We start from the raw sequence: 23,108 nt of genomic DNA on the forward strand, positions 1-23,108 counted from the left end.
GTAATCTTACAATTACGTAGTCTTACCTAGCAGTTCTTTGTCGTCCTTTATCTTCTAAAAATTCCCGTACCAGACCCCTTTTTTTAAAAATCCTACAAATTGTTCTACATGTGTAAAACTCGACGCCTAGCAGTTGGGCAATTTCTATCTGCGTTAAGCCTTTGAGCCCAGCTTCTAAAAAGCAATCGTATGCTTGCCTTATGATACTCACACCAACTTTATACTGACATTTAAGCTCAGGACTGCTATATTCTTCGTCAGAGTTCGAAGATTCCTCACTGATGTATTGCAAAGAAATGTATTTCTTTTTTGTAGTACCTTTAGATTTCTTGCTTTTAGAAAAAACTTCTGTTTCTCTTTCATCCTGTGAATTATTTTTAGTAAATTTAAGTGTCTTTCATAGCCATTAACGGATAAGTATATGGTTCGTTTTTAATTGTAAGTGAACATTCCCCAAATTACTACCGTCATTACGCTTTCTTTAACTTCGATCAATTAGCACATATGAGAACATATGGAAAACATTTCAGCAAGAGTTCAAATTTTCAACATTTTTTGCTCTCTGTTATTATATAATTACTTATGTCTAGCTATTCCCTCTACTTCATGTTAAATAAAATGTAAAATGTTTGTCCGTTAGGATGACAAATCACGTTTATTTATTATACTGTTTTGTGGTTATTAGCATCGGAATACTGGGTCTCGAAATCTCGAGCGATTGGCTTGGAAGAAGCTGGGCGTCATAAATAGAGCACAGCAATACTTCAAGCCCGCCCACATACTAGCGCTCTACAAAGCGCAGGTCCGGCCACATATGGAGTATTGCTGTCATCTCTGGTCTGGCGTACCCTAATATTGTCTCGATCCATTTGACCGCGTGTAACGCAGAGCAGCTCGAATGGTCGGGCACCCAGTGCTCTGAGAACGGCTAGATCGCGTTGCGTACAGACGTCACTTCATTGTGAGTTTTCTACCGCATTTATCATGGGGAGTGCTTCGAAGAGCTGTTTCACCTGATTCCTGCCGCCGAGTTCCAACTTCGCACGACACACCACAAATTAGGATATCATCGCCACCATCTGGATGTGTCCTCAGTGCGGTTTTCAAGGAACTTTCTTCCAAGTGGTGGAAATTGTTTTGCGGTGTTTCCGGGACGATTCGACATGTGTACCTTCAAAGAAGCGCGTACACCTTTATTAAAGTCTGGCAACGCTCCTGTTATTCCTTTGGTGTTGCAATGTGGGTGGCGGTGTTCACTTAACACCAGGTTAGGGCTGGATTAAACAATATCCTGCGTAATTGGAGCCATGTAGTGCTTAAGATTATAAATATAATATAGTTGGGGCAAACAGGAAAGAGTCTCATGTGATGGAAAATGGTGAAGTTACCACCCCCGGATATCCACAGTCCAGGGGCCAAGGCCCTTTTAAGTAAGGGCTTGTGGCATTATAAGCAATTCAGCAAAGGGTAATTTAATCGCTTTTTAATCTTTTGCAATAACCTGCTATGTGCTATTGTATCACAGAGTACTACTGTGGAATGTTGAAATAAAGTTCTGAGATCATTTTTACATTCAAGTTTCACAAAGCAATATGTAATACAGTTTGGTACTGAACCTGGAAATAAATACCATATGAGCTAGGAAAGGTTTACGAACATTACTTACAAATTTAAATATATTTACTGTCTTCTGCAGCCTCTTACTTTCACTTGGTGTTAAAAGCCCTTTACGAATCATCTCATCATTTATTTCACACAAATTTGGTTGGTTTTTTAAGTATTCTATTTTATCAAAGATTTTCCCTTGTTTTGGCTGAGATTTTATTAATGGTTGGTGAAAACGTGGTAGGCGCAACATCAAGGTTTTCATTCCCTTACCCATAAAAATCTGTGTTATACTCTGCGTTTTCACTAAATTCAATTGTTGTAAATGTCTCCGGTTATAGAACAGGTGTTTAGATTCGTTTATTATCTTGCTCAAGTTCGTTTTACCCACTGTCATTTGTCCCTTAAAAAAATTAATTTATAAAAAGGGCTTACCAACTAGATATTGTATATTATACGGTATATTCCAAGTAATTCAGATAATTTCAAAAAGGGATGTTGCCAGTGGGAGGCTCCTTTGCACAGGATGCCGGCTAGATAGTGGGTACCACAACAGCGCTTACTTCTGCTGTGAAGCAGTAATGTGTAAGCATTACTGTGTTTCGGTTTGAAGGGTGCCATAGCCAGTGAAATTGCTGGGCAAATGAGACTTGACATCTTATGTCTCAAGGTGACGAGCACAGTTGTAGTGCCGCTCAGAATATTTGGAGTTATTCAAGAATCCTGAGTGGCACTGCATTGTAATGGGCAGGGCGTATCAATTACCATCAGCTGAACATCATGCTCGTATCATCCCTTATTTTCATAAATAAAAAAATGTTGTAGACAATCTAATTTAAAAAACAAATGTACTTCTTTTAGTGAAGAAACCATTATTATATTATTACTATGGTGAAGAAGATGAATTCAGCAACTGGCCGATAACACCCAATGGCCCAATACCCAGCCTCACACAAAGCACGATGATGAATTTTTTCAAGCATTGAATATCTAACTTATATAATAATTCATTTCTTACATATAATTTTTAGTAACCAAAATTTAAAAACAGGCATTAATGTAATAAACAGGTGTCAAGTATTGTTAGTGTCTCACAAGTCATACTGTATATGTAGTAAAAGCAGAAACAACTTACATTTTCTCTTCCTTTTCCAACTAATTCCAATATACAATAATGGACACTTGTAAGACATGACAGTGTTGAAATGGGAAGGTGAGAGGCAAGAGCTTTCCATCTTTCTTCCAGTGATGCAACCATCACCAAATAGTTACCATGTGTTTTATATACATCTTCATATGGCTTCTCTAGTGTATCTGTGGGAATTGGTTTCCTTTTCTCATATGTTGAACAGGATCCATGCTCATTTTTTATTGGACAATATTCATATGGCCCATCAAGATATTCAGTCTATAATTATATTAATATGATTTAAAAGAATTATATTATTCATATAAGTATATATCTCTGGGAAGGCTTTATGAGATTAAGCACTAACTAATTCATAGGCTAATAATAATAAAGCCTTTTATTCAACTCAAAACAAACAATACAATATCTTATATCTAACTTAAATAAAATCCAGCTAGTCTTCAGCTGTTTGCCATTTGGCATAGGCCTCCTCCAACCTTTTCCACTCCTTTCTCTTTTTTTCACTCCTGCAAATTTGGCAAGGTCGTCCTCCTATCTTTGGAGGGGTCTTCCCCTGTTTCTTATGCCATTCCTAGGATACCATTCTATGTGAACTTTTTGTTCCACTTCTTCTTCCCTCTACTCATATGCCCAGCCCATAGCCAATTCATAGGCTAATGTTGAATAAATAAAACATGAAAATAAACAGTACTCAGACAAAACCAATATTTTATGTTTTACAGAATCATCATAAGTAATACGACCTTGTGCTTTTTGTAATGGAAAGCCAAGTAGGTACCAATTACTTTTCTCTTTTAATTTACTTTGAATTTCTGATACTGTTATTATCTAAAGTCATGGTTGTATGAAAATGTGTTTTTATTTTAAAAAGAAAACCTTATTGCGAAATCTTAATCATGATAAACCTGCCATCTAGCTATATCGATATGAGGAGATTGAAGATGGAACAGCATTAGAAATGTTAAAACTTATTGTACCTAATTTATATGTACAGAGAAACTCTACTAAGATGTGGAAGTACTCACTGGATCCATCAGTTGACCAAATTCTTCATTGACTATATTAAACCTGTCATAGATTTCTACTAAAGGCAAAGGATTTGGAAGTGAATAAAAAGAAATACTTTTACTTTTGACAATAAAATTCCAAAATTTTTCTTTTATTTTAGGTGTTAATTCGCATGATAGACGTTTGTTTACACATTTCCACAAGTAATCAAAGCCAATTCCCTCTAACCCATTTAGTGCTATTTCATCAATTATTATAGCTTTGTGATCTAAAAAGAATGTATTTATTACATTAGCCGATATTTTTGGATTGGCAAACATCTTATGAAGTTCTTAAAACCACACTTATTGTATATATTGAAATATGTTCGTAATATTAATTACAAATAATGTACTGTGAAGTGTGAACATGTGAATTAAAATTTGAAAACAAAACATCTCTGTGATCTGACAATCTGAATTCTGATTTCTGACTTTGAATGAAAAAGTCAAAAGTCTACCTCATAATAATATTTTGACGTATTGATTGATGTATGAGTGACTGCTGCTGAGTATTATTTTCTTTGCCAGTGAGTGATCAAGCCATATATTATATAATAAATAGCTTCCGTCTCACTCACACGAGAAAAAGAAAAGATTTTTGTTTCGCCATGCGTGCTGGTTTGTACAATGTCAGCACACACAGTTTGCTAAACAAACTTGACAGCGCTGCACAGATATTATATTTACTTATATTTGCGTCTATAAAAATAGCTATTATTGTTGTGAATGTCTGAAAATACCCACTATTTATTCAACATCAGTGACAATTTTAAGTAGAATCGAAGGAAATATGGTGCGATGTTGTATTTTACGATGTAAAAGTGATAGTGAAAGAATACTTGTATTTATTATGTACGTATGTATATAGGATATTATCTGTTTCATGTTGGCCAGGCCAAGCCCATATCTAGTAACTATACTGGGTCTATGGCTCAAGCTGAATATTCTAAATACAGAGCTTCTGTATTTATAGATCTGACTCTCTAGATAATTAGTTATGCTAGGATGCGGCAGTCGCTCGTCTTACCGCTTCGTTGCGGCGTATATTTGAGCAAAGCGAAGTAAGTCTCTGTACAAAAACAAAATAAGATTTGATCAACCGGCTCAATTTAAAAAAAAAATCAAATAGCGCGTGCTAATTAAATCATGTTTGTTTTTAATTATAATAATTGAATCAAGTCGGAATTCAAAATTCTGTCTCGACAATAACCTAGAAAATTTCGAAAGCTTTCTATGAGTTCAAAAATTTTAAAATCGGTCCAGAAATGGCCGAGAAACAATTTAACACAGAAATTAATTGGAGTCACCTGGTGGGAGCTCCGTTCAGCTTCGCTCAGTAAGTATAGGTATTATCTATGGTTTTGACGCTATTGTATTGGTAAGTTAACTGTGGGTTGGTAAGGTGGGTTGTATAAGGTTGTATATATATCAGTCCATCAGTCCAGTCATATTTGGAGCGGCCCCCTTTTTGTGTAAAATGACAGCCAAAAAGCAGTACATAATATTATGCAGAGACACGGACTAGTAAAAAAAGAAGGACTTCGCGCCGTGATATTAGCAAGTGAACCACCTATATGCTAGTGTGTGTGCGGTTACGGGGTATACCAGTTACACAATTTTTTCTCCCTTAAATAATCATATATCCACAAATACTTTTATAGTATTGTTTTTACAATTTTTCACAACGCACGACGGCATTTTTAAAATATTTTATTGCGACGCAAACCTGTCTGTCACAGACGATGGCAAATCCCATAATGGCAGCCGATTGGCTTGTATTAGTGTGTGTGCGTGGGGCTATGTATTTACACGTTTACCGGCTTATTTTTGTGCCTCACTGTTATGTAAGGTGACACGGAGTCCTTATTTTTTTACTCGTCCGTGTGCAGAGATTGCAATGTGTCAAAGAAATCGACATAAACCTTATATTTTAAACAACCCAAAACAAGCCGGGTTAATTCAAAAGGGAGTTCAGAATACCACAATACCACTATTCTTATGCATCTACAGTATGGAACTAACTTCTATGAATTAAATGTAGGTACATACTTGTTAGCATATTTGCTGACGATATACCAAAAATTAACGAAATCCGTGCATTGGTTTTGTCAAAAAGTAGACTTTTCATTTTGCGCAAATTTATACGTATTGTGTAGTATTAGTTATCTGGGTCAATGGTTCAATGAACATGAATATTTCAATAATGTCATAAGACGGCCTTGCCGCCAGTGACAGTTTTCTTTGACAGCGTACACGTGCCGGCGGTGACTCTTTGACTGTCGCGGGCGGCGCGATTCAAAGCTAGCTCGAAATTAGTACGGGCGGGGTAGCGTAAAGACATCTATCGATAATTAGCTTTCTTTAAAGGGAGTTGTAATCGATAAACAATAAGTTGTTTAAGTTTATTTTAAAATTGTTCTGTAATAATTGTTGTAAAAATACACTTTTAGAGACTGAGCGTTTGGCGATTAAATAAAACAACTGCTTGACTGTGAGGAATATGTGGAAGATATATGGAAGATATTATTTATTAAAAAGTTACACGATATATATATACAAAATCCTTAAAACTAGTTACCCAATTACAATCGTTACTTAAAAAATATTTACAAGTTCAGAAAATACACACCAATACTAGAGCTTACATTTTAACCAATAGTAAAACGTTTCATTCAATAAGATTTGAGAATAATATTATGTGTTCTATCACGCTCTAAAACTAATGCTATCGCAGTTTGTGCAAACTCGCGTCGAACCTCGATCATACGATGTCAATGAGCATTCCGCACCTACGGCTGTTGCTCATTGATTAAAATTGCATGAATAGCGATCGACGCCCGAGTCCCAGAGTTCGATTCAGGCAGGCAACGCGAGCACACGTGCCGCGTTATCTGTCCTCCTTCGAATATTTTTATTACCTGCGTTATCGCACTATCTGCTCAGGCCACCTGGGCTAGCTATTGTTATCGCGCGCTATTGTTCGGGACTCTTTGAGTCTCGCACCTGTTAGGTTCCTTCGCGGAACGTAGCTTAGTTATTATAAGTGTTAATTACCCGGATTTACGATCGTGTTAGTTAGCACCTGTGCTGTGTTTCGCGATTCTGCACGCTAATCGTGTGTGCTGTGAGTGTTGCAGATCGTGCCGTGTGTGTCTTCTCCGTGGGGGCCTGCACAGCGTACATCGGGGTTCCGGCCCAGCCAGTCTACATCCAGCAAAGCTAAGTCTTAGGCTTAATTATTATTATTAATTTCTTTTAATTTTGCACACTTTATTATTATTAATAGTATTATATTAATGTGCAAGTGCACAACTAAACTATAGTTGTCCACTTTATCATTATATTCCCCCTCTGCCTGACTCGGGCAGCGGGGGTTGTCACCCGCTTAACTTATTAATAACAACCATGGCTTCACCAATGGTTGCCGACGAGGGCCTTCTAAGCGCCCTGCTAGATAAGTTATTTACGGAGAAGATCGTTCCGCTAATTAAGGAATCTATAGATGTGTCAGTGGATGCCGCTATTAAAGCGAAATCCAAAAAATATAAATCATCATCCGACGTTTCGAGTTCCGACGGGGAATCCGAAATGGATATAGGTAATGCGTCCGACGCAAGTTCCGTGGCCTCGGTCAAACCGAGGAAAGTGATCACCCGATCAGCCCGTCCGCCTGTCCTTCAGGCGTACTTTGACGCGCAGGCGACCCCTAAGGTCCCCGCGGTCAGTCCTGACCGCACGGAAGCCCCTCAGGCTTCCAGTGCTTCACCGGCCCAGCCGGAAACCGCTCTACCGTCGAGAGCGGAGAGTGTCGCGTCGGATACTGACGGCTTCATCACCGTCAGTCGCAAGAAGAAGCGCGGTCGTGAATCGCCTTCTCTTGATGGCACACCCGCGAAGAAAGCCGCGGCCACGACTGGCTCCGCTCCCGCGTCCGCGCCCGCGCCCGCTAAAGCCCGCGTACCGCCTCCGACCAAGCGCCCGCCTCCTATTTTTATAGGGGACCGAGGCCGATGGTTAGCCATCAAAAACAGGATCCCGAAGACGCTCTCCTTCCAGGCGAGGGCGTACCAATCTCTAATCAAACTAGAGACCAGAGAGGTAGCGGACCACCGCGCCCTGACATCTCTTCTTAGAGAGCTGAGTGTGGGTTTCCACACGTACGCCCTGCCTGAGGAGAAGCGTCTGAGGGTCGTTATTAGAAACGTCCCCAAAGAGTTAGACGAGGCCGACATTCTGTCGGACCTCAAAGAGCAGGGTTACCCTGCACACGAGGTGCACCGTATGCGCGGAACCAACAACAAACAACCATTTAACATGGTTCTCGTAGTCCTCGACCTCACGCAAGAGGGAAAGGAAATTTTCAACATTAAATCGGTTTGTTCCCTTCAGGGCATCCGTACCGAAGCTCCTCGCAACCGCGGGGGGCCCGGTCAGTGTCACAGATGCCAATTATACGGGCACTCGGCACGCAATTGCGAACACACCCCGAGGTGTGTGAAGTGCCTAGGGAAACACGGCACGCCAGAGTGCCCTCGACCAGCGCAATGCGCGGAGCCCCCGGCCTGCGTCTTGTGCGGGGAAAAGGGGCACCCCGCGAGCTATCGCGGGTGTCCCAAGGCACCCAAACACAAGCGTCACCCAGGGCGCCGCCAGCCGCAAGGCAGAGCAGAGAAGGTGGAGTTCACCCCAACCTTCAAACCTGCGCCGCCTCCGAAGGTAAACGCCTGGGCGAGGTCTCCTCCGGCTGCCAACGCTGCCACAGAGGCCACTCTCGCGGCCCCCGCGCCCCTCCGGCCTCCGCTAGCGTCCCGCCCGGCGGCGTCGGTCCCGCGACCGAGGCCACCGGCGCCCGCGTCCGCGGCAACAGGTAACAAAGGTGGCAGCACCTTTGCGTTCATGTTCGAACTGTCAGAGATGTTCGACATTGATGAAATAACAGCCCTGGCCAGCAGGCTCGATGCTGTCCGGGAAGACCCGCCGTCGCTCCTGCAAGTTATGGCAGACAACGGCAAAATATTCCGTGCCCTCACCGATATAGGGCTAAAGTATAAAAACAACATTCGCGATGCCTAATTACGTAAGCGGACGGGTTAAACCACATACGCTCCGTATAGCGTATTTTAACGCCCAAGGCCTTAAGCCTCAACTAGACTTGGTGAAGGAGTTCGCTCACGAACATCAATTAGACCTATTCTTAGTGCAAGAGACATTTCTAAAACCACGTATACGCGATCCGCGTATCGCTAATTATAACTTAGTTAGGAATGATCGCACCACCCGTATGGGTGGCACCCTCATTTATTTTAAAAGGTCTCTACACTGTATACCTATAGATCCTCCGGTCCTCACTAACATCGAGGCCTCTGCCATCCGGGTCAGTATGGCGAATCACCAGCCGATCACTGTTATTTCAGCTTATCTTCCGCCGAACAAACAAATATTAGACACAGATATAGAAGCATTACTCGGCCACGGGGCCGCAGTCATAGTGGGCGGCGATCTTAACGCCAAACACTCCAGCTGGAACAGTAGAGCCACAAATAGAAACGGAATTTTATTAGACTCTCTCACAGACACGCGGAACTTTTCAGTAATAGCACCCGACGAACCAACACGTTATCCGGATAACGTCGCGCACCGACCCGACATTCTAGACGTTGCGTTACTTAAAAACGTAACGCTCAATGTAAATTCAATCGAGGTTTTTCACGAATTAGAGTCAGACCACCGGCCCGTCGTCCTAAATCTAGGCCCACCGGTTAACTTTCAACCACCGACGAAAACAGTGATCGACTGGCAACGGCTGGAAAAGGATCTCGAGTCTATCAAGTCCGACGACCTTGACCGTATACCGGACGTCATCGACTCGGTCGACACGGCTCACAGTGCTATCTCTTATGTGACGTCACATATACAGAGTAGGATCAAGGCCTGCTCCAGGCAGGTTCCGACGATGCAACCGCATCGCCTAAACCTGCCTCCAGAGGTCAGGAACTTACTCACACAGAAGCACAGAGCCACTAGACTTTACGACAGGTATCCGTCGGTCGAGAATAGGCGCCACCTCCGCTACCTACAGCGGGTGGTACGGGAACGTATCGCGGAACTCCGCGGCGAACGTTGGGACCGCTTGCTCGGCAACCTTAAGCCATCACATGTGGCTTTCTGGAAGCTGCCTCGCGCGTTCAAACAGGAGCCGCCCACTGTCATGCCTCCTTTGGACAGACCGGGACTGCAGCCGGCGCTCGATGACGATGAGAAGGCTGAATGCCTCGCCGATAGTCTCAAGAGTCAGTGCTCTCCAAATGCAGCAGCCGACCCGACACACGTTGACGAAGTTGATCGTGAAGTTGAACGTCGCTCCGCTCTGAGCCCTTCAGGCGACGTAATAAAACCCACCTCTTACGAAGAGGTGAAACTAATCATTAAGGAGCTTCACTCCAAGAAGGCCCCGGGGCCCGACACTATAAACAATAGGGTTCTTAAAATCCTACCCTCGACTCTTATTACTTTATTGGTTACCATTTTTAATATTCTATTGTATAATAGCGCGTTCCCCGAACAATGGAAGGATTCCATTGTTATCGGTATCCCAAAACCCAATAAACATAAAGCTAATCCGAGTAGCTATAGGCCTATTAGTTTAATTAACTCGATCGGGAAACTTTACGAAAGATTAATTCTCGCGCGTCTTAATCATTACATCGCGGAGCTTAACCTGATACCCGACATACAGTTCGGATTCAGAACCGCTCACTCGTGTCCCCAGCAGGCTCACCGACTCACCGAGTACATTCTCATACGGCGTCAATTTCACGCTACCACGGCAGCCGTGTTTTTCGATGTCGCGAAGGCCTTCGACAAGGTATGGCACAACGGCTTAGTATTCAAGCTGTATCAACTGGAAGTGCCAGACAGGCTCGTGCGCATCATTCGAGCCTACCTTACCGATCGCTCCTTCCGATATCGAGTAGAGGGCACCCTATCCTCACCCAGACCCATCAGGTCTGGCGTGCCACAGGGTTCGGTCCTCTCTCCCACTCTTTTCTCGCTCTTCACGAGCGACATTCCCAAGTTTCCGAGTGTCCAGCTCGCTCAGTACGCTGACGACACGGCTCTCTACTTCGGCTCCAACCGCTCAACCTTGAGCAAGAACATTAAAGTGCTTCAAGCCGCCGTCGATGAACTAGGCAACTGGTTCAGAAAATGGCGGATTGAAGTGAACCCCACCAAGAGTGCAGCGGTACTCTTCGGTAACGCGAATAGCATCCGCGCTAAAAATCAACCGACTGACGTTATTAAACTGTATGAAACACCCATACCGTGGATGAAGGATTACAAATACTTAGGAGTCACGTTCAACAGCAATATGAACTTCAAGAAACATATTGATACGGTATGCAATAGAGCCAGATTTGTCCTCAGTCGCCTTTATCCACTTGTGTGTGGGCGAAGCAAACTTCCGCTCAAACACAAAGTGACGCTGTACAAAACCATCGTACGGCCCATACTGTCATACGCAAGCGTCGTTTTCGCGCACACCCGACCGAGCTACTTACGTCGTTTGCAAGTAGTTCAAAATAAATTCACGCGCATGGCAACCGGAGCCCCGTGGTTCATCCGAAACGTTGACCTTCACCGCGACCTAGAGCTTCCGACAATAGCTCAACACTTTAAAGAGATCTCGCAACGCTTCTTTGACAAGGCGCCTAACCATCCCAACATCTTGGTTAGGAAGGCATGCGGGTACACCCCCCTTAACCATAGTCTCAACCCAATAAGACGTCCCAGACATGTAACGGTAGACCCGGATGACGACATCACCATCGCGAACGCGACACCCACACAAACACCGACACAGACACGCACACACCGCCTTCGCAGGCGTAGGCGCGGTCAACCACCGCAAACCACTGGCACTCGTCACTCTGACGATGGCCAGCGGCCCGCACCCTAGATACACCACACATTCTTTTGATACCCGACGAGACGTTAGTCCTCGTCCTGTAATCGCTTCACTACACTCACTCACACACGGACTGACTGACGGACTGACATACACCACTTACACAATCACAAATACACTCCACAAACAGACACAAACACAAACATACATGCACACAAACATTTACACTACGTACATACATACAAACACACATACATACATACAAACACACATACATACAATCATAAACACATACATACACACTTACATACATTACACAAAACATCACCACACTCGCCGGCGAGTGTGTTCTTATCATCTTTCATCTTCATTTCATCTTCATTTTCATTTTCATTCTCTCTCCTTCCCACAAGCACACAGCCGGTCTGAGGTTCGAGTCTCCTTAGGAGACGCCCCGCGACTGTTGTTGCGTAGTCTTTGCGGCCTCCACGGCCCACGTCCTACTTCGCTGTGAAAGCCAGGGCTGCTAACAGCACAGAGGAGGTTTTAGTCGGTATGGGGTGTCCGCTTACGCGGACACTCGAGTCCGACATATTACGCCCCGTTCCGGGGCGTAAATACGTAACAGTATTTCCTCCTAAAAAAAAAAGCCCGAGTCCCGACGCTTCATTCGAGGACGCTCGGCCTTGCTGTGCGGTTGTGTAACGCGGAGCATATGACTGATCACGTGAGTATATCTGCGATCGTCGAGAGAAAGTACGATGCTTGAAACTTCACTGAGATGACTAAACTGGTGATCTTTATGATTCTATGAGTTGATGTACAGCATTATGAAATGGTTCTTATCAGAGCTAATATTACGTTATACAAAATAAAATGTTCTTGTCAGAGCTAATACTACGTTATATAAAATAAAATGTTCTTGTCAGAACGAATCTTTCGGCATACGCTTATTACAGTTATTATGCACGATTACTATTTCTACGATCTATAATGCTACGTTACAAGTTAGGTATTAGACATTTGTATTAATTGATATTATTGGTTGTAGGTACAGCTACAGGTATTTAAAACTAAACAGCTTCGTGATTTTGTTTTTATAAATTATAAAGGAGTTGAGAGATAATTATTGTGAATAAGGAAGAACTTAACAATAACGATTTATCACTTGTTTCACATCTTACGTAATTTGAAAGCAACCTAAACAAAATCGTACCAACTTACCTATTTGCTGCTCAAAAAAATCACTCAGAAAACAGTGGTTTTGTAAGTTAAACTTACGAAAATAATTTCTTTTTTACAAAATTTACCCATTCATTAATTTATTAATATTTGTTATAGTTTGTAGGCTTCGTTTATCTTGTTGGTGTATGTATAGTAAAGTATCGATAAAATAGAATTGTGGGGTAGGCATGCCTTACATCTTACGTAATACAAAGCAATCTAATTGTTAAAAATCATACCAACTTGCCCGTTTGATACTCAGGATTTTTTATGGAGAAAAGAGCTTTGCTAGACCTTTAGAAATGTGAACGTACTTTTTTTAACATTTGTCCACGATACACTTTTAGAGACTGAGCGTTTGGAGATTAAATAAAACAACTGCTTGACTGTGAGGAATATGTGGAAGATATGATTTATTAGAAAGTTACATGATATATACACAAAATCCTTAAAACTAGGTACCCAATTACAATTGTTACTTAAAAAATATTTACAAGTTCAGAAAATACACACCAATACTATAGCTTACATTTTGACCAATAGCCAAACGTTTCATTCAATAAGAATTGAGAATAATATTATGTGTTCTATCACGCTCTAAAACTAATGCTATCGCAGTAAGCCGGCCAACGAACGCGGGGTTGTGTGAACTCGCGTCGAACCACGATCATACGATGTCAATGAGCATTTAGCACCTACTCTGTCGCTCATTGAATAAAATTGCATGAATAGTGATCGACCCCCGACGCGTCGCTGAACCTGGTGCTGGTCGTTCTCGACCTTACTAAGGAGGGCAAGGCGATATTCGATCTGAAGGTCGTGTGCTCTCTACACGGCATCAAAGGGAGGCTCCGCACAAAAGCGGCGGTCCAGGGCAGTGCCATCGCTGCCAGTTATACGGCCACTCTGCCCGCAACTGCGAAGAGAAACCTCGTTGCGTCAAGTGCCTTGGCAACCATGGCACTCCTGAGTGCACCCGCCCTACAGTGTGCGCGGAGCCTCCGGCATGCGTGCTCTGTGTTGCCGAAGGACACCCTGCAAACTACAGCGGGTGTCCCAAGGCACCCAAACCAAAGCGCAAGGGTCCGCCCAGGCTGCGTCAGGCCCAGGGGCCGAACAAGAAGCCAGAGGCCTTCATTCCGGCCCCACCGCCCAAGACGAACTCCTGGGAAAAGTCTCCTATCAAGGAGACAGCACGAGCGCCTACCACGGCCCCCGCGCCCCTCCGGCCACCGCTAGCGTCCCGCCCGGCGGCGTCGGTCCCGCGACCGAGGCCACCGGCGTCCGCGTCCGCGTCAACAGGCAACCTAGGCGGCACCGCCATTGCCTTCATGTTCGAGCTGTCGGAGCAGTACGACATAGACGAAATCACGGCCCTGGCCAACAGGCTCGTGACTGCCCGGGACGACCCGGCGTCGCTCCTACAACTTATGGCAGACAACGCCAAAATATTCCGTGCCATCTCCGATATAAGGGGAAAATTTAAAAACATTCGCGATGCCTAATTACATAGCGGACGGGTCAAACCACAAACGCTCCGTATAGCGTATTTTAACGCCCAAGGCCTTAAGCCTCAACTAGACTTGGTGAAGGAGTTCGCTCACGAACATCAATTAGACCTATTCTTAGTGCAAGAGACATTTCTAAAACCAGTATACGCGATCCGCGTATCCCTCATTTATTTTAAACGTCTCTACACTGTATACCTATAGATCCTCCGGTCCTCACTAACATCGAGGCCTCTGCCATCCGAGTCAGTATGGCGAATCACCAGCCGATCACTCTTATTTCAGCTTATCTTCCGCCTAACAAACAAATATTAGACAGAGATATAGAAGCATTACTCGGCCGCGGGGCCGCAGTCATAGTGCGCGCGATCTTAACGCCAAACACTCCAGCTGGAACAGTAGAGCCAGAAATAGAAACGGAATTTTATTAGATTCTCTTACAGACACGCTGACAACCAACACGTTATCCGGATGACGTCGCCCACCGATCCGACATACTAGACGTTGCGTTACTTAAAAATCTCTATTATACCGCGATTGTTCTTGAATGTGGTAATACAATCGCGAATAGTACAGTTGGATATTATTTGTTCTGTCACTAAAACGTCACCATCATGAAAATTAATAGGTATTCGGATCAATTTGGATGTGTTAACCGGTATTATATCTTCATAAAGATAACAATTTCGCGAATCATACATACATAATAATGGTTGGTCGACTTACGTGTAACTAAGACTTTATTTTTTAAATCTATGCTAGACTCTAATTTTTCTAATAAATCTAAGCCAATTAAACCATCAAAATAGTTATGAAATTTATATATAAAAAGAGTTATTTCACTATCTTCGTTAAACTCAGAAAAGCACGGTATGGTAATTGAATAATTATTCCTAGTGGTCGCATGAATATTAGTTACCTCAAAGGGTTCATAATTACACGGAACATTTGAAAAAAAAAATTGACAGCTTCAGGGCTGATAAAGGACTGATTCGCACCTATATCAATTAATAATTTTAAGGGTGGATCTGCTATTTGAATGAATGGAAGTTGTCTCTGAGTTTGTAGATTAATTTCTGTTTTGGTTTTTCTGATTTTTGAGTTTCCTGAAAATCCTGATTATCAGAAGGATGTTCATCATGGTTCTCTTCGACGTAAGCGGGAGTATGAGCACTATACGCTTGCTCGTACATTGGCTCATAATATAAAGGTTCTGAGTACGTCTGTTCGTAATAGTCATAGTCATATTCAGGGTATTCGTAATAATTGCAATAGTCAACATCGTTTAAGTTTATTTCACGCGTCTTGAAATAATTAGATGGGGGTGGATTTCCATGTTGTCTCCAGTCACGTCCTATCATCGGTCTAGGCAATGGCTTAGTAACATAGTGGCTTACGCCACTCATGGGTGTAGGACCGTCATTATTAGGTGTGAGTCCTAACCTTTGCTGAGGAACTCTAAACACGTTGCTTTGCCGTCTGTAATTAGGTGGAGGTGCGCTGTAAATTTGTTGTGTACGCGTAGGGCCCCTGTTAGGCGGTGCTTGGGGTTGCCAGACTTGCAATGGCCCCGATGGCTGAAAATTTTGCTTTGGAGTTCCTGGTGCGACATTGAATGAATTAAAAGTAAAAGGCCGCGAGGGTGGCAAATTAAAAGGCTTAATATTATACTTGTTTGTTGCGTCATATGAAGACGTAGACTGCACTCTGCGTTCACCTGGTAATTGGTCATTGCGCTGCTGTAAATATAAGGTGTTGATTTCCTCTTGTACGAACTCTAATAACTTCTCTATTGTATCCGGTCGCATGCACCGAATACGTGAACCTAATGGGTCTTTCTGACCTCGTACAAACGCTTGTAGGGTTAACTTTTTATATAATATACGCTTTGCTTCTGCTACGGTAGTGGTTATCGTTTCAGTATATAAGTGGGATGTTTTGCAGTGGAATTTTGCAGAATACTACCGATCGATCTGTATCGCAGATGGTGGATTCTGTCTACATTATAAACATTCCATAAATCTGTTCACTGGTGGCTCCAAGTAGCTGTTGTGCATGCAGCGGCCGTATCCCGGTAAACCGTGTCGATCCACGGGCTAAATCCAGTGAAGGGGACTGAGTTTCACAAACTTAGTTTAATGGGCTGATTCCCCCATAAATTGCATAAAGTCAGCAGCGTCTCGGAAGGCGGACACCGTCAGTATGGCTTCAAACCCGGCGACCGTGGCGCTGCAGCAGGGCACCTGTGACATGCCTGATAGGGGGTATGTCGGGATCCAAGAGATATGCGGCCAGACACTGCATCTTCTAGTGCTTATCAGTCGTAGCGGACTTCCACCCCACTGGTAACAAGGACTGGAAGACGAGAGAGTAGGTTCGTGTATGCGCAAATGCTTACCCACTTTAATATATTCCCGCGCTGATGACCCCTGGCTCATTACTGGACGGAGAGTGCAAGTCCTGCGGCGATGAGGACTGGCGGTGGGCACTGAGCAGGTGAGTTTGGTCCCTAGCTAGATCTTTGCACGTACGGCGGTTGGGTGGTGATGGTCGTATTGGAACTCACTAGAGGCGAGAGAACTGGTACGGCAGCTAACCCGACGACAAAGCAGCCCTATTTAGGGATCGCAATGCAACCCAGGTGGCTAACCGCGGTCATCTGGTCACCAATTAAAAGCGGTCGAAAGAAACATAAATTAAATGCATTCTTAAATTTAGCTGCGTGGAACGTAAGAACGCTACTGGACAATGAAAACAACCTCTGTCCTGATTGTCCCGCTATAACATCGACATAGCCGCACTCAGTGCGGCACATTTAGCGGATAGCGGTGAGCTCTGTGAGGAATTGGGTGGATATACGTATTACTGGGAGGGTTAACCTGCAAATGAACGAGCCGCAAATGGTGTTGGATTTGCGATCCGAAACAACATCGCTAGATCGCTAGTGGAGCCTCCAAAAGGGATCAATGACAGGCTCATGACACTACGACTCCACATGGCTCCCAGGAAATACCTACATCTTGTAAGCGTGTATGCGCCTACTATGACAACACCTGATGAGGACAAACTTCAATTTTATGAGAATCTGCGTGATGTTTTGCTGGGGATTCCAGATTATGACAAGTTGATTCTGCTGGGTGACTTTAATGCGCGTGTTGGCACAGAATATATCGCCTGGAAGAACGTACTGGGGAGACATGGAGTGGGTAAGTGCAACACCAACGGTGTTGCTCTCCTGACGTTATGCTCCGAATTCAACCTCAGCATAACAAACACATTCTTCAGGCTACCCGATAAATACAAGACATCTTGGATGCACCCACGCTCTGGGCACTGGCATCTTCTTGATTACATCATTGTACGCCGGCGAGACCTGAGAGATGTACTTATTACAAGAGCAATGCGTGGTGCCCAAGGCTGGACTGACCATCGTCTTATTAGATCCAGGATGAAGCTTTACTACAAGCCTCCGCGTAGAGCAGAACACAGGATTCCAGCTCGACTTGCTTGTGTGCGTTTGGTGCGTGATGAGGGACTGTGTCGTGAGCTAGATGCGGAATTTGAGGCAGCAATGCCCAGCACTGATGATATTACCTCAGTGGATGCCAGGTGGCGTACATATTCCACGGCTCTCTATGGTGTTTCTCAGCGAGTTATTGGCACACCACATAAAAAACATCAAGACTGGTTCGATGATTCTGATGTGAAAATACGGCAGCTTGTTGAAAACTATCGTCTCGCTCTAAGAGCAGTCATCAGTGCAGGGCAGCGCAAGTCTCTTCAGCAGGATCTTAAAGCAAAGATCCGAGAACAAAAGGATAGTTGGTGGCGCCGTAAAGCCGAAGAACTACAATGGTTAGTTGACACTAGCCAAACAGCAAAATTTTTCGAAGGGCTAAAATCCGTTTACGGACCCCGCGCTAAAAGGACTGCCCCTGTTTACTCGCGAGATAAAGCTAAGAAGTTGACAGATCCAAATGAGGTACTTCTTCGATGGGCTGAACATTTTAATGAAGTGCTCAATCCCGGTAGTCAAGGAGCAGATCTGTCTTCTATTAATTCACTTGAGAGCTTGCTATCTGCTTCGGGCTTGGATGACCCGCCTTCGTACGCTGAGTTCGTTACTGCGATCAACCGTTTAAAAAATGGTAAATCACCTGGTTCGGACAGTCTGTCTTCTGAAATTTTCAAATATGGTGGACCGAGTATCAGGTCCAGACTTTTTGAACTTATCAAACTGATTTGGGATGTTGAGATGGTTCCACAAGACTGGAAGGATGCTTCTACTAGCAAGCTATATAAAGGCAAAGGGGACCTCTCCAATTATGGCTCGTTTAGAGGCATTGCATTGCTTTCCACAGCTGGCAAAATTCTGGCGCACATCATCAATAGTCGCCTTAGTAATTTAGCTGAATGCTTCCTTTCGGAGACCCAGTGCGGGTTCAGACCTAAAAGAGGTACGGTTGATGCCATTTTTGTAGTCAAGCAACTTCAAGAAAAAAGTTTTGAACAACACCGCGACCTCTATTTATGTTTTGTGGACCTGGAAAAGGCCTTTGACCGTGTTTCTAGGACCGCCCTCTGGATTGTTCTAGAAAAATATGGCTGTCCTGCAAAGTTCGTCAATTTAGTGCGCCACGAAGGCATGACAGCCCATGTGCGTCACGAAAACAACTTTACAGACCAGTTCCCGGTCACTAGCGGTGTCAAGCAAGGCTGTGTAATAGCTCCGACCCTTTTCGCTATCTACTTCGCTGCAGTAATGAATGACGCTCTTAAAAGCTGTAATGACAAGATTACCATAAATGTCCGCATGGACAAAAGCGTTTTCGACCTCGCACGTCTCAGAGCAAAACGCAAAATAGACTCTGTTTCAGTAATAGATGTTCTGTATGCCGACGATGTCTGCCTTTGTAACGTTGTATTTACATTACATACGTTATTTTACATAAACTAATGAAATAAAAATAAACTAATAACATAAAATAATAAAACTAATAAATAATAAAACGTAAACACTTTTGTGCGCGAGCGTAGGCGAGTTTTTTTGCGGTTCATAAAAAATGCATGGCTCGCTCGCGTCACCCGTCGCCCGGCTATCGCCATACCACGGCTGCGCTCGGTAATAGCAACACGTCATTATATTATGTGCAGTGACTTATCACGTTTGCCGTAAAATACCTAGTTATATAATTTTTTTAATCACCGGTTGTCTTAACATAATATAAAAATAAGTTTCAAGGATTATCGTCACCCCGATAGGGTAAGTGTTGGACACGTGTTAATATTATTTGAGTAATTGTAAAACTTTGAAGTAGTTATTTAAAATGTAGTATTAAAATACTACATTTTAAATTTAGCAAACATTTAATATTCTTTTCAAAATTAATTATTCTTTCTTTGCTTTCGCTTTCTTTTCTTTTTTTTATTATTGTAACTCCGTTCTGATTGTGAACAACTACACCTCCTGCTTACGGCTTCACCCTTAATGATAGACACGGACGCACGTGGTTCACAATCAACGGAGACATAAGAATGTGGTCTTAACTGTGGACATCATTCACAGGGTTCCAGGATAAGATTTTGGAACGTTAAAAGATATGATTCCACCAAGTTCCGGTGATTAGTTACCCGGACACCGAGTATCGGGAATCACCTGTGACACGTCGAGTCATAACCTCCAGCTGAGGGGCCTGCACCGGCGTCTTCAACGTCAGGGGAGTACCGAGCTACAAGGACAAACTAGATCAACCAACAATACACCCTACGACCCTTGCTCAAATTGTATTTATAATTATTTTTAAATAAACATCATTTAAAGGCCGGTACGGGTAGTTTCATTTAAGCCCCCCGTAACCGTAGCACTTATGGCTGACAGTTTGAACGACCTACAGAGTTTTTTTGGACAAATTAGATGAGTCCTGTCATAAATTCGGCTTAGTAATCAGTGCTTCTAAGACCCAGATTCTAAAACAACCTGCGAAAGGTAAATCTGCGGACGATGGTGTTGTTTACCTACGAGGAACACCACTGCCAGAAGTAGATTCCGATACCTAGGAACTATTTTCCGCAGTGATAATCGTCTAGAGTCTGAGATCTCTGCGCGAGTCGCCAAAGCAGCTGCAGCTTTCGGTGGTCTTAACCGACGAGTTTGGAAATCACATGACCTGAAACTCCACACAAAACTCGCTGTCTACAGGGCCATAATCTTACCATTGTTGCTCTATGCCTCGGAGACCTGGTGTCTTTACAAGGGAGATATCAGACACCTTGATACCTTCCACATGAAGTGTCTTCGGGCGATTCTTCGGGTGAGATGGCAGGATCGTATGCCAAACTCGGAGGTTCTACGTCGAGCTAAGCTCGCTGGAATGGAGTGTACGCTAATGAAAGGCCAACTACGCTGGTGTGGACACCTTGTACGCATGGAGTCTTCCAGATTACCAAAAAAGGTATTTTACTCTGAGCTTAGCTCAGGTAAACGAAAGCCTGGAGGACAGTTTCTGCGTTACAGGGATGTCTTAAAACGCCACTTGACTGCTATTGGCATGTCTAGTGAGTCATGGGAGGAGCTTGCAACGCAGAGGTCGGAGTGGCGAACTGCTGTCAACACGGGTATAGAAAACTTTGAGCGTTCCCGTCTTGAAGACCTTGACGCCAAACGCCTGATCCGAAAAACTCGACCCAAGCCCTCCTACAACTATACTCGCAATTCAAGTGGGTCTCTTTACTGCGCTTCTTGCAATAGGACCTTCAAAACAAAATTTGGTTTTGCGAGTCATGCTCGCGCTCATGCAAGAGCCCAGACGAAGACGAGCTAAGGGTGTCGCTGTCGACGGATACGTCTGGGAGGACATCATCATCATCAGTGGTTATCGTTTCATGAAGTGTAACATAGGTCATTATTGTACTAAACAGACTCTGACATTTTTCATAAAATTCTTGAGGTGATGAATTTTTCTGGGTTAAAAGTAGCACTTTTAACCCAGAAAAATTATACAAAGCGGTCTCATATCGCTGGTCAGCAAATTTATTAATTAAGGCATTTCTAATACCCTGCCAATTTTCGGGGATGCCATTTGAATTTATTGTGCGCGCGGCATGTCCGGTAATTTTATTAAGGATACCATTTAATAAGGAAAGGTTACTGAGTTCATATCCTGGCTCCACTCTAATAAATTGGGCTACCAGTTGATCACACAAATGCACGAACCGCGTAAGTACGTTCGGATTTCCATCGAACTCGGGTAACAAGCGTAAGGCCTTGAAAACTTGGTCTACTAAATCTACACTCATTTTTGAATTAATATGTTATGCAAATTAAATAAACTAGAAAATTCTATGCTATCGCTACTTTCTAATATATCCTCTAAATCCCTACTTGCATCAATTTGCGAGATTCTACTAATACTAATTGACCTAGTGGTCCTCGGTTTCCGTGGATGGATTTTTTTTTAAATTTAATAGGTACACAGAGGAAATTACACTGGAAAACAAAAGGAAAGAAAAAAAATCACAGGAAAATTACAATTAAAAAGGGTGCGCAACTCTAGTAAGATCTAGGTACTTACCAAATCATCTGCATTTCTCTGCTGTATCGATTTTCGGATACTCTACCTCGCCGCAACTCAAGTAGGTTCTAATAGCCCTTATCGGTGATCGATTCACTGACTCTATTATTTTAGACTATCCTACCGACTGCGCCAATTACGTTGGTTGCAGCCAGGAGATGCAAAAAAATGCAAATTTACTTCAACTTATTAAAAGAAAGTTATCACTAATTATAATTAATTATCCTAATGTCTACTGATCGATGCTAGATCAAGTAATGCACACAATTATATTTCCCACGATCGGGTAAACGCCGTCATGATGTCACCTAAGTCACGTTTCTGCTGCGCTTGCGCCTCGTGCCTCGAGTGCCGTGTGCAACGTTTATGGGACTATGCTTATGCAGCGGTTCGCTAGGGTTAGCTATGCGTAACATGCACACAAACATTCCCATTACTTACATACATATAATCATATATACATACAATCATAAACACATACATACACGCCTACATACATTACACAAAACATCACCACACTCGCCGGCGAATGTGTTCTTCTCATCTTTTCATCTTCATCTTCATTCTCTCTCCTTCCCACGAGCACACAGCCGGTCCGAGGTTCGTCTCCTTAGGAGACGCCCCGCGACTGTTGTTGCGTAGTCTTTGCGGCCTCCACGGCCCCCGTCCTACTTCGCTGTGAAAGCCAGGGCTAACAGCACAGAGGAGGTTTTAGTCGGTATGGGGCGTCCGCTTACGCGGACACTCGAGTCCGACATATTACGCCCTGTTCCGGGACGTAAATACGTAACAGTATTTCCTCCTCTCAAAAAAAAAACCGGACGCGTCAGTCGAGTACGCTCGGCCTTGCTGTGCGGTTGTATAACGCGGAGCATATGACTGATCACGTGAGTATATCTGCGGTCGTCGAGAGAACGTGACGATGCTTGTACTTCGATGAGCTGACTACTGGTGATCTATATGATTCTATGAGTTGAATTTCAGCATTATGAAATGGTTCTTATCAGAGCTAATATTACGTTATATATAATAAAATGTTCTTTTCAGAACGAATCTTTCGGCATACGCTTATTACAGTTATTATGCACGATTAAT

The 23,108-nt window shown here is 43.4% G+C and overlaps 1 protein-coding gene across 3 annotated transcripts in view; it reads right to left on the reverse strand.

Moving 5' to 3' along the window:
* The window catches only part of LOC126979373 (general transcription factor 3C polypeptide 1), a 29,902-nt gene extending 7,698 nt beyond the window's left edge, over positions 1-22,204 (reverse strand). The window contains exons 1-5 of one of the 3 annotated variants that reach the window (XM_050828623.1): positions 4,383-4,432; positions 3,781-4,258; positions 2,741-3,013; positions 1,667-2,008; positions 27-364 (exon numbers count right to left, since the gene is read on the reverse strand). In XM_050828623.1, coding sequence (XP_050684580.1) covers positions 27-364; positions 1,667-2,008; positions 2,741-3,013; positions 3,781-4,083 — 1,256 coding nt within the window. In that variant the 5' untranslated portion in view covers positions 4,084-4,258; positions 4,383-4,432. Of the gene's footprint in view, positions 1-26; positions 365-1,666; positions 2,009-2,740; positions 3,014-3,780; positions 4,259-4,382; positions 4,433-22,013 lie in introns of those variants that run through there. The other 2 variants (XM_050828622.1, XM_050828621.1) reach the window with 2 other exon arrangements.
* Between the last annotated feature and the right edge of the window lie 904 nt (positions 22,205-23,108).

The sequence above is a fragment of the Leptidea sinapis genome, chromosome 3, assembly GCF_905404315.1.
Source record: "Leptidea sinapis chromosome 3, ilLepSina1.1, whole genome shotgun sequence".
In the NCBI taxonomy this organism is placed as follows: Eukaryota; Metazoa; Arthropoda; class Insecta; order Lepidoptera; family Pieridae; genus Leptidea; species Leptidea sinapis.